We start from the raw sequence: 12,500 nt of genomic DNA, 5'->3' as shown, positions 1-12,500 counted from the left end.
GACGCAGAGCCGCCGTCCTCCTGATCCGCACACCTGGCTCCACGTTCCACGGTTCCCGGAGATCGGAACTGGCAGGGCTCAGCGGGTTGCCGGGCGGAATCAGCGGGTGTTTAGTCAGAGTTGTCGGGGGGTGTTATTTTGCGATGATGACCGGCTGGCTGTACGTTATCCCTCTGGTATATTTTGCTCTCCATGGCCGTCATGTCGGACGAACTCGGTGGGGGGTTGAGGTCTGCGCTACAAAGCCGAAAGAGGGTATTTAAGATGTGATTTGGATTTTGAAGAATGTGACTAACGCTTTCAAAGGGCTCTTATAATACACTCAATATTTTTTTAACACGCGCAATATTGTTTGGGACTTTTCGACTCGTCGACTTTAAACGCCGGGGAAATCGGTCGTTGGGAACGCCGCGGTTCCGAATGTGTCCGGACGACGAGCAAGGAGGCTGTGGAAATTTCTTTCAAATTAAAAGCCCTCGAGCATTCGATAGACAGGTCAGGCCATATACGTGGGTTTCAAGGTGAACTTTGACAAGGCGCAGCCCCCGAACGGGATGAAAAACCAAGCCGACTCAGAATCTTCTCGTCGACTATCTGGTGGCAGCCCTCGAAAAGACCTACCAAAACACCAGGATCTCCACATCCCAACGAGTGCGCCTTGTGGGTTGGAACCAAGTCTTTTTCCCCCCGCTAATGAGAATTGAATCGAGAAATGGAAAAGCCAGCATCATGTTTTATGACAGTTAATACTTTGTCATTCATAATGATATCATTATTGGCGGGTCACAAGCGTACCCCCTTCAATCCACGCCCTTGTTGCTTTCTCTCGTTGGATTCCTCGTTGCTGGATGATAAAATGTGAAGTTTTGCGGTGAGATTTCTCCATAGCGCGGAGCACAGGTTGCCCACTGTTGATGCCCCCACCCTCCCCTCCCCTCCACCCTGCATCCACCCTGCTGCCCGCTCACAGGGTCTTGAGAGGGAGGAGAGGGAGGGGAGGCAGCCTCTGGTTTATTGTGGAGTGGAAATGTGACATTCTGCTCTTTGGAGCTCTGCTGCTGACTGATTGTCCTCTCAGAGTCGTAATGGAGGCCCCGCTCTCAGCACCGATCACATTAGACCCACATTAGAGCGGCTGGCCAGAGAGGTTAATTAAGAATGTGTGACACCCCCCTCTCTCTCTTGCCCTCTCTGTCTCTCTCCCTCACTCTTTCTATTTCCGTCCGTCTCTCAGTCATTGAAACATTTTTTTTGCCTGCCACAGTTTGGCTGCATTTCAACATTAGACTGGATTAACGGAGATGATCCTGTCATGGATATTTAGATCTAAATGCATCTGAGGTGCATGGCAATGACATCTTTCATGTTTATTTTTGAAGTAGGCCTCTCATGCTTTTCCTTATTTTCTGTCTTATATATACTGTTACTATGCCGGATGTTCAAATTAGACGTGGCAAAATAAAAAAAATGATTGTGAAATAAAAGTTGTCAAATGATGAGGTAAACTAATGACAAAGAAATCGCTGCGAGCAAAACATTCAGGCTTCTGACGGCTCTGAACGCTCCGCACGCCGCAAACGCTCCGAGCGCTCCCAACGCTCGGTTTTTAAATGTTTTTTTCTACTTTCAGCAGGAGCTGATGTCAGCTCGTCACGGATTTCTTTATATGGTCATCTGCTCCACCCAATCCGCTGGGCGTTTCTCCCAACAAAACCACGTATTTATTTATCTTATTTTATTTTGTTATCTTATCTTATTTTATGCGCGTCCCAGAGCCCCAGTGAGTCGCGGTGCGTCGCGGTGCGTCGCGGTGCGTCGCGGTGCGTCGCGGTGCGTCGCGGTGCGTCGCGGTGCGTCAGAACAAGCTTTACAATTAGACATTGTAGATCTAATAGGGGCGAAGAGTCAGAAACTGCTTATTTCTCGCCTCAGAATTGTTGGGAAACAGATTTTGGTGGAATGATAAGATGAGATCGGTGAAAGTTAGAGAGTAAATAAAAAACCTGGAAGCCATGCTCAAACCACATCGGCTCATAGAACTCGGGGCCTCAGGAGGGAAGCTCCTCCCACTGAAACAGAGCGTTTTCAGACAGGGCAGATTGGAGGCATGTTAGAATGGCTAGAATGCATGATCTGAGCAGAATTTTCAGCAAAAAAAACCTTCCCTTAGACCATATATTAAAAAAAGGAGAATAACAGGTCCCCTTTAATTGTTGTTCCTCATTCTCTTTATCCTTAACACTGGCAGGGTTTAGGGAACGGGAATGTGTGTGGGGAGCTCACCAAAAAAGTCAAATAATCATAAATTATAAATCATTTTTGAATTCAAAAGAAAATTACATAACACCAACAACAACAGACACTGACAAACACACAAGTAGACACACTGACACGTAATACATTATTGAATGAACACACACTCTCTTGAGCCTTCTGAAAACCAGCGCACACATACACATGTACACACACACACACACACACACACACACACACACACACACACACACACACACACACACAGCAGCTTGTGCAAGAGCCTCAATCAGACAGCACTTGGATATTGCCTGCAGCGCCGACAGCTTTACTGTTTATTCAGTAGCGATGCCTGTGGCTGATCAATCCGACTGGAGGGATACAACTGATTGATTAAACGCTTAAAAGACAGGGGCCAGTCAGGAACGTACAAAGACAACCAACCACCCTCCAGAAAGCGCATTACGCCGCTTGAAGCTCACCGAGAACCAAGAATTCAAAAGGACAGATTGGCAAACAGAATCCATCCCCATCTCAGAAAATGTAATTTATTCCGAGTTTGGGACAGTAAGGCAAATGCGAGTGGCGGCCCAAACGGGGGGGGGGCGGGGTGCGGGAATGGAACGCAACGTCCAAATTGAATGTGATGCTGTGTCCGACCCCGAAAACAACATTCAGCATCCTTAAACACGCGTGCACGCGCCCGTGCAGGCACACAGACACAGCACAACAAAAACTATTTGTACACTTCCAACCGTTCCTTGTAAATGATGCATCTACAAAACTTCTGGAACCGTGGGAGTTTTCCCTTTTTTTGTGTGTGTTTTTTGTTGTTGCTCTGAATGTGTAATGACCAGCCTGCTGCCTGGCATCGCTTCGCCTTTAATTCTTCTCAATCGTCTCCCAGTGAAACACTCATGCGCTCTTGATTCCCAGGCGACGAGCAGCGCTCAAAGTTGATATCGCCGGACCCGGTAAATTTTTTAAACGAGTCGGAGCGGAGGTAGAACGCAGATTGCAGGGCAGTGTTTCGGGCTCCACCCGGCGCTTTCCCCCCCGCAGGCGCCGAAGTCTCTAAATGTTTTATCCCGTTGAGGAGGGACAGGCTGTGCGCTGTTCGCAGGGAATCCTCGGCGAGAGGGACGAGACGGTGTTTCCGTTACACTAATCTCTGTCGCAATGTAGCTGAATGTTATTCTCCCTTGTAAGTCGCTTTGGATAAAAGCGTCTGCCAAATGACTAAATGTAAATGTAAATGTAAATGTTTCGTTGCTTGAAAACGTTTAACGCTCGTGTCGACGAGCGACTGAAAGGCACGAAAGCGAGCAGAGCTGTGCTGGTGTCCACATCTCCGACCGCCCTTCCTCAAATGTGCTTTTTTAAATACCTGGAAAAATTAAATAGCTGGAAAAAGCCCAAAAGGACGAAACTGTTGGATTGAAGGAAAACAATGTGTTCTCTCATGTATCATGTGAGTTTGACGATGTTTATTCGTCAATGATGCAGGATTTTTGAAAGTAGACTAATTTCACCTAATTTAATAATTTGGCCTCAAATAGATGTGGCATCACATGTAAGCTCTCTTCAATTTTAACTGGTATTTTTCTGTTGTGGTGAACTCATAATCATAAGGAGCAGAGAACACGTCATTATTTTTATCACCATTATTGTTATTATTATCATTATTGTTATTATTAGCATTATTGTTATTATTAGCATTATTGTTATTATAAGGATTACTATGATTACTATGATTATCATGATTATTATGATGGTGATGATGACTATCATTATTATTATTACTACCATGATTACAATGATTATTATGATGATCACAACGATGAAAATAATACTACTACTAATAATAATAATACTACTACTAATAATACTAATAATAATAATAATAATAATAATAATAATAATATTAATAATAATAATAATAACAATACTAATACTACTACTACTACTACTACTACTACTACTACTACTACTACTAATAATAATAATAATAATTATTATTATTTTTATTATTATAATTATAATAAACCTTCATTACACCATTAGTACACATCTAATACAAAACATACGAACACAAAATTATTAAAATTCCCATCTACCTTCATGTGTCGTCGCCTCCTGCGGAAGCGCAGCAGCTCCTTGTGTTGGCGGGCGATGAAGTTGACGGCGGCGTATTCCAGCAGGGCAGAGAAGACGAACAGCAGGCACACGGCCATCCAGATGTCAATGGCTTTGACATAGGACACCTGGAGACGGAGGGAAGGGTTTGTGGCTTTAGGAGGTGCCCGGTGGTGTCCGGTGGCTCGCGGGGACAGCCTAACGCGCGCGGTTACGCAACGCCGTCCCCGTGGCAAGCAAAGGACCCAGTTATTTCTTAGCCATGACGACCTTGTACATGCAGTCTAAACCAGCCGTTCTAAACTGGCCTGGCTTCAGCATGAGCGATAGTCCTTCATCTTGTAGTCATGACCCTGACACCATTTTCAGATTTGAACCATTCTAATTTATTTCAGAAAATGAATAGTGCAGTACCACACAATGCCTCTTAGGAAAGCTTGAGTGTGGCTAGATCAAACAAGATTTGTTCTTATTCAATTTACCCTTTGTGTTTTATGGACGGAAGAGGAAGTTACACAGTCAGGACAGAGCAGCAACTCAACAATTATATATGAAAGGGTGTTGAACTTCGACACTAAACTCTCGTTGCTGAAAACAGACGTGTTCAAGCTCGGTGATAAGAAGAAGAACATTAAAATGACGGATGGACCTGCGGGAAGTTCCTGAGGTGGGTTCAGAGCACAGCGCCGGGAACAATATGTATACACTGACAACCCACTCGCAATGGACTCGCGACCCGTCGGAGGGAGAAGCGCGGGCGCTAACACCGTCGTCTAAGTTTGTGGCGCACAAGGTGATCCGGAGCGACTTAAGCTGACCACATCGCCCGGTCGCGGTCAAACTGACTGCATGTCACGGTCGCCGTCAGCAAAACCCTTCAATCGGAAACAAGCAAGATCAGCAGGGTCACGGGGCAAGACGCGCTCATCTCCGAACAACGCGAGCGGACGAGGGGAGGGCCAGGAGCGTGGGCAGCGGCCGCTTTGGAGCTTTGGCGGGGAAGGGTAGAGGTGATGGGAGACCCTCGTGAGGCGGACGGCCCAGAGAGGTCCTCCGATTCCCCGCAGCTTCGTGTGACTTAACCCCTCACCCCGTTCCCGGGCCCCCACTTCTTGAAGGAGGAAGCCCGAGGAAAGGCCTTTCGAGGCCCCTGTCAGGAGGGAAGTTAATAACCCCCCTTGTGGCGCACCTTCGCGGGTGCGTCGGGCTGTCGACGGAACCGCCTCGGAAAGAGTGCCTTTTAAACGGTCCTGACCCCGCGATGCGTTTCCATGTATCGGCTTCAGGATGGGGGTAATGTCCCGGGAAACAAAAAGGGTATAAATGAGATACCCTCTTGTGCGGGGGGCCAGCCAAGTGTCAATAGCTCACGCGTAGGTCAAGCACAGCGTGGAGGAAGATGGACAGCCGTGAAGACCGTCAGAATAATAAATGGCTAAATGAAGTCTGTTCGGATCATTGTTCGATCGCTATCTCGCCGTCAAGTGCCGTTATTCACCTCAGCCTCTCATTACAAGGCTCCGTCTCAGCGCGCTATGACGCCGCTCGGCTGGAGAGGGATCGCCTCGCGCGGGCGGCGGAAGGGGAGGCCCGTCGAGAAGCCTGTTTCAAACCCAATTCAACCACGCCTTATCTTCTCGCAAAACACGGAACAGGCGGGAGGTTGAAGTCCCCGCCGAGTAAATGTTGTCCCCGCGCAGCCTCGGCGGGATGAACCTTTTTTTCAGAGGCGGAGGAGGCGGAGGAGGCGGAGGAGGCCCTGGCCCGATGAGCGGGGGGCCCGGCCTGGCTTTGCCGAGGCTGCGCCCGGTCCTCCGCCTCCCCCGGATGTGAGTGTTTATGACAGACGAACTGACCAGCGCTGGACTAGGTGGCCTCAGTGGAGGAACGCCGGGAGATAATCACCGAGGCCGACCAGAGCGCCTGAGCTAACGGTCTGATCGACTGACTGACTGACAGAGCCGCTAGTTGGCTGCCCGGCCGAACGACTGGAAACCCCAATTACCGGCTAGTCGTCGCAAGCCGCAGACCCAGTCATTGAAGCAGCGCTAAGTCGCTTTGTGCCTCCCGAAAAATACCCTGACGCATCTTTATTTTCGTTCATGATAAAAAAAAAAATGGACTCGCATTTTCATGGCTGCATTACGCGTTTTCATTTTCTTAAAAAAATAAAACCCGACGAAAATAAAAAAGAATATGAGACATAAGTTCCCTCGTTAATTGCAACTCCAAATGCAAATTTCTATCTGGGTTGGTTCCTGAGCGTCGTGGGTTTTAGTCTGGACCCAAACGACAGCCGTGGTCTGAGGATGGTCGTGGACTTGTTCTAATTTAGGACGCTTACTCATTTTGTTTACTAATGGGTCTCTACTCCTCTCCTCCCCCTCTCCCCTCCCCCACTCATCTGCCCAGCGCGCTCCTCCCCCGCCCTGCGCAGTAGCTGTCAACCCCCCCCCCCCCCCGTTTTACCCGGGATTCTGCCGCATTTAACCCCTTCTCTCCCGACGTCCCACTTTCCCTGGAAACGTCCGGCATTTTTTTTTTTTATCTTTCATAAAAATAGATTAAACAAAAAGGTTGGAGGTCTGAGGTCGGAGCGGCCTCCCTGCTCGGCTCGGGCGGATCCAGGGCCGACGCTTCCATTAGGCGACGTAGGCGGCCGCCATTCCGACCCCTCTGAGTCGCTCTCTTACTAAACCCCCGCCAACAATTCCACAGGTTCAGTTATGGCTTTCGGTTTTTTAGTTTCCCCAATTTTCAAATCCCAGTGTTGACAGGTCTGCCCCCCGCTCCCTCCTCTCCTCGCTCTCCATTTAATTAGTCCCACTCGGTGACACAAGAAAGACTTTATGTGCCAACGAAAAACCGACTAGATGTACTGTGTATATGTGTGTGTGTGCGTGTGTGTGTGAGTGTGTGTGGATGCGTGTGTGTGCGCGCGGGTGTGTGTGTGTGTGTGTGTGTGTGTGTGTGTGTGTGTGTGTGTGTGAAGTTTATCTACCTAAGCTCAAACGTGGAGTGTGAACATTATTGTGACAGCTGAGATCATGCTTCGCTGCTTCAATCTTCAGAACACATGAAGCACCTAATGTCAACAAAATGTGTGCGCGTGCGTGCGTCAAGCGTGCGTGCGTGCGTGCGTGAAGATTACCGCTTCCCTTGACATAATTATACATTCCTACTGGCTCACGCAAACTCCTGTCATTTGATTTTTTTTTTTTCGGTTTTAATTTCTTTCTTTTTTTTGCTTCCGTTTTAATCTGAAAATCCCTGGCAGCACAGGTTCATTGTATATGGAAAGCCATCTTCTCTCTGTCTCTCCCTCTCATTCCTGTTTTCCCCTCCCTTCTCACTTACAAACACTCTCTCCGGCTCTGTTGTTCTTTCTCTGTCTCTCAAATGTGCTCGCTTTACCCCCCTCTCGCACACGAGCCTTTTATTCAGCGCTCCAACCCGTTATGGCTTCTGATCAGTATTGACTCGCTCGGTTGGGAGGCGTAGAGTAGAACACAGGGACTCACATGTCATCCATTTCTCTACCAGGCTTCTGTGTTTCAAAAAGGATCTGAATGGTGTGGTGTTTTACATGTAGGGTGAAGCTAGAAAGTACCAAAATAACGGAAACACTTCACTATATATATATATATATATATATATATATATATATATATATATATATACACAGTGGTACTTTGACTTACGAGTTTAATTCGTTCCGTGACAGAGCTCATAATTCAATCTGCTCGTATAGCAAATCAATTTTCCCCAGTGAAATTAATTGAAATGCCATAATTCTGTTCCAGACCCCCAAAAAAACACCCCCATTTTTTTCTGTTACGTGTTTTTAAATAAGAAAAATGTATTTATAAATAACAAATATTGTATAAAAATATAATAAAACACAATAAAAGAGAATGTGTAGATCATTTTTGCCTTCTCGCAGATGCCTCCGTCACGCTATCTCCTGCGAGCTGCCTCTCCGTCACCCACATCCACAGCAGATTCTCCATCTTTTCATGGACGGCGGTCCGCAGCTTAGACATTATTTTAACGCCCTTGGCTGGCGTAGTACCCTTTATCGCCTCCTTCTGCTTCAGTATGCTACATATCGTAGAAGCTCGTACTGCCTCGCCAATTCCATCACACGCACACCTCGCTCATGTGTTTCTATGATTTTTTCCGCTTTAAGTCAATGGACATCATCCGCTTCTCCTTCTCAGCACTTACTTTTTTCGGACCCATAGTTCGAAAAAAATAATTGGCAAAATAACTGCACAAAAAGCACAAAACGCGAGCACAAAACACAAAAGCGGCGCTTCCGCGCTCAGGTTACCACGTGAAGTGAAGGAGTGAGACGCGGGATGCTGTTCGCATCGCTGGCCATGCCCACCAGCGGCCGTGCACCTGAAGCTCGCTCCTCGTAACTCAAATTTTTGCTGGCAAATCTATTAAAAAAAAAAATCGACTGAACGACGGCTCGCAACTCGGAAAGCTCGTATGCTAGTGCGCTCGTAACTCAAGGCACCACAGTACATTTTTTTTTTTTTAACACGTCGCAATATATTAATATCAAGGCCCTAACGAGGGGCAAGGCTACCCCTTCAGCTTCAGAACGACTGCAATCCTTCCCGCAAGGCTGGCGTACGGGTCCTGAACTGCGTGTAGCGGGGTGCTGCAGAGTTCTGCAAGAAGAAAAGCCTCCAGGTCTTAGATGAAGGAGGTGGAACTCTACCGTTACTGCGGAACGTCCGATAAAGGTTTCGACGATGTTGCGCTGACGTGAGTGCTGAGGCCGTGGTGTTGGCTGCTCACTGCGTCCCGCTGTTCACGGGAACTCGGTCTTGACTTGTTTTTAAGGTGTGATGGCGGCGTCGTCATCCTGGAATATGGGAACGTCTTGAGTGAACGCTGGTTTTTACGCTGTCTGCCGGTCTTGCAAAATGGCCTCAGAGTCCTGGGACGTTAAATGACCATGCAGAGCAATTACTGGACCAAACAACTCCCACGGGACAACGGCCTGTACCATCACTGATCCACCTCCGAGTTTGATAGTTGACATTGTGGGTTGAAGGCAGATCAGTTAATACTCACATTTATCCCAAATAAATTGTGCTAGTGCCTTGCTCTACCCAGTAACATACAAAGGGAATAGAACCCCTACCCTTAGCATTGAAAGTACCTTGTCAGACTCAATGTGACCAAAAGATGTTTCAAAAGGATAAACAACGTTATATCTTCATGGACTTTCTATGTTTAGGACAATGTGGCTACCACAAAAAAACTTGAGCGGTTTCCCTTTGTTTAAACAGTTATTATCCTGGCAAAGCTTTGCTGGATACACACGCTTTTTGTCAGAGATGTTAAGAGGGGCAGGTGGTCAAAAAGAAAAAGAAAAGGCAAGGCACATGGACACGGCCCCAGTAAAAAACATTTTGCCGCTCCAGGCAATCTGTCTGGGGGGGGGGGGGGTACACACAGTGTTCTGCGTACGGTTTTCATTTGTTATGTTTGGAGGCAGGGGATGCACAGTGGAGTGCAGATCCCCGGCATTCCTTATGAATATGCATATCTTACCCAGAAAACCCACAACCTCGATGCCCATTCACGCTTAAAAAAAAAAAAAAAAAAAAGAAGAGGAAGAAATAAAAAGGGCACCGTGGACATCGAGGGGCACAGGGGCAGGCGCCCGGGCATCCTCCACCTCCGCCTCCGCCTCCCCTGCACGTGCCTGCACAGTCCACACACAACAAACACACTTCTCTGTAGTGTTTGCCTATGAGCAGCTGTGCCAAAGTCATTGCATGTTAAATGCCTTGCCCATGGCCCAACAACCCCAAACAAACAGCGGTTGTGGATTAAGAGAAAGTACAAATACAGATAAGTCTGGAAGAGAGGTAGGGTGGGTTTATTTTTTTAAGATATCGGAGGCAAAAGGAATATTCAATGAAGCCTAAAAAACTGACGGTAGTGATCCTCTCGGTGGCGTTTTATAACAACGCATCCACTCCTCAACCAATCATATCGTCAAGATTTGACCTTTCATAAAGAAATGAAAGGTTACTTTAGTCGGATTTCTGCCGGACACTCTTAAAGGAAGACTAGAAAGGCCATGAAAAGAGTTGAATGATGCAGTTTTCACTTTTCTGTCGTTAACATGGCGGCCAAAATAGCAGTGGCGATACCTACTTTTAGGACATCTCATAACAATCACACTTCCAACTTTAACTTTCTACAAGTATTAAATAAATAAGCAACTTTTTAAAGGAACCAGCAATCTTTGCTCTCGCTCTGAAAGAAGAAATGAGACGTCTATGTTTATTTTTAGAATTATTTTTTTACAGTTTTGTGGGCCGTTTAATACGACCGATCAGATGATTACCATCACCAAGATCACAATTTTTCGCTTGTTTTAAGAAATGCAACAAGTATTTTTCTTTGGGGCTAAACATACTTTTTATCTTCCTTTTTCGACACAGATTATTTGCAGTTCCTACAGGATCCCGGACCGTCGTCAACCCTCAATTGTAAAGCCGGCAGCAGAAGAACGAACGGCCGAAGGCAAAGGGTGCGTTTGCTTCATCTCACCTTGGGCAGGGAGGCCCTGGAGCCGGAGCTCTGCGTGGTCATGGTGAGCACGGTGGTGATGCCGAGCCCCACCCGGGCGGGCGCGGCGTCCATGTTGATCCAGAAGGAGACCCAGGACAGGATGACGATGAGCAGCGAGGGGATGTACATCTGGATCAGGTAGTAGCCCATCTGACGCTCCAGGTGGAAGCGAGCCTCGATGCAGGTGAACTTTCCTGGAGGGGGAGAGACGAACGGGCAACGGTTATCGGTCACGTCGTTCGTCCGTATTTGCAGGAAGATTTCCAGCCCCTCGTTCCCACCTCCACGGGTCGAGAAGTTGCTTACCAAGAGATTAAAATGTGCCCTTGACCGTTTCTGTAACACCGAGGGGATGCGGTCAGTAACATTGCTTATATTTTGTGTCGTCTGCACGCGAAGAAGAGACAGGGAGCGCTGCGCAGCGTTCTCCCCTGACACACCTGGCTCAGACACACCAGCCCCCGCTTTCAGGGAGGTGCACCTGCAACCTCTCACCCGCCACTCGAGCGTCACATCCTCAGCCGCAAATGAGCTGCTAAAAGGGGGCATCCGGCCCAGATGCAAAAAAAATGGAATGCTTTGCAAAAAGCCTGAGCGTCAGATGTGAAGAAATAAAACAGGTGTCTCTCACAGCCGCGGATAGTTAACGGTGCCTCATTTTTACCTGTGTAAATAGCTGAAAGATAATTACTGAACCAGATGGAGGGAACATCTTGTTTTCCGGATTAAAAATTTTCTGCTGATCACGGGCGTCAGGACGCAGCGTGTGTCCGCTTGAATAACTCAGATTTTGAAATTCTGGAAGGTGCATTTGGCTGATTTCACAGCGAGCGATCTTGCCTCCTGAGGGAATGGACCCGAGGCGTCATGGAAGTTAGGGTCATCTTTCTGCTCCCACGTTCAAGGCCAACGCTGACCGAAGCCACGGACAACAAATAGCTTTTACTGATTGGATGTGAATATAGTTTCTCACGTTTCTTTATGCATGTGCTGGTCATGTGATTTAGGGCCGGGGGTGTACAGGGACATTGTAAGAAATTATTCATCCCTCTAAGAGCAGCGACCCCCCCACACACACACACACATACACACTCTGCTCTGGGAAGTCGTGTAAACCGCGGGGGGCGAACGAGATGGCCCAAGATTCCATTTAATCAAGAAGGATCAATGGAAGCCAGTCGCATCAATTAGAATGAACCCCTGAAAGCTGTACTCGGGGGGGTGGGCAATAATGACGGAGGGAGGGGAAGATGAGTGGAATGTGCAGGATGAAAGGATGAAAGAAGAAAGAAAGGACTGGGAAATATGAAAATGTCAGAGAGAAAAGGGGAAGAGGAGATGGAGGGAGGGGTGATCGATGGGGGAGGCGCAGGAGAGGAGAGGAGGGGATGAGAGAAGTGGAGAGGGGGGAGAGGGGGAGGAGGGGAGAGGTGAGGAAAGGAGAGGAGAGGAGCGGAGGAGGAGGAGGAGAGGAGAGGAGGAGGAGGAGCAGGAGAGGAGAGGAG

The 12,500-nt window shown here is 47.7% G+C and overlaps 1 protein-coding gene across 4 annotated transcripts in view; it reads right to left on the bottom strand.

The window, feature by feature from the left end:
- The window catches only part of glra1 (glycine receptor, alpha 1), a gene marked incomplete at both ends in the record, with an annotated part of 91,603 nt that overhangs the window by 10,760 nt on the left and 68,343 nt on the right, over positions 1 to 12,500 (bottom strand). For all 4 annotated transcript variants that reach the window (XM_080008668.1, XM_080008669.1, XM_080008670.1 and 1 more), the window contains 2 exons: positions 4,371 to 4,517; positions 10,975 to 11,189. In XM_080008668.1, coding sequence (XP_079864794.1) covers positions 4,371 to 4,517; positions 10,975 to 11,189 — 362 coding nt within the window. The remainder of the gene's footprint in view (positions 1 to 4,370; positions 4,518 to 10,974; positions 11,190 to 12,500) is intronic.

Source organism: Zeus faber, assembly GCF_960531495.2.
Source record: "Zeus faber genome assembly, chromosome: 10".
Lineage (NCBI taxonomy): Eukaryota > Metazoa > Chordata > Actinopteri > Zeiformes > Zeidae > Zeus > Zeus faber.
Note: the sequence above shows the minus strand (reverse complement) of the source record. Positions and strands in the feature narration are given on the sequence as shown.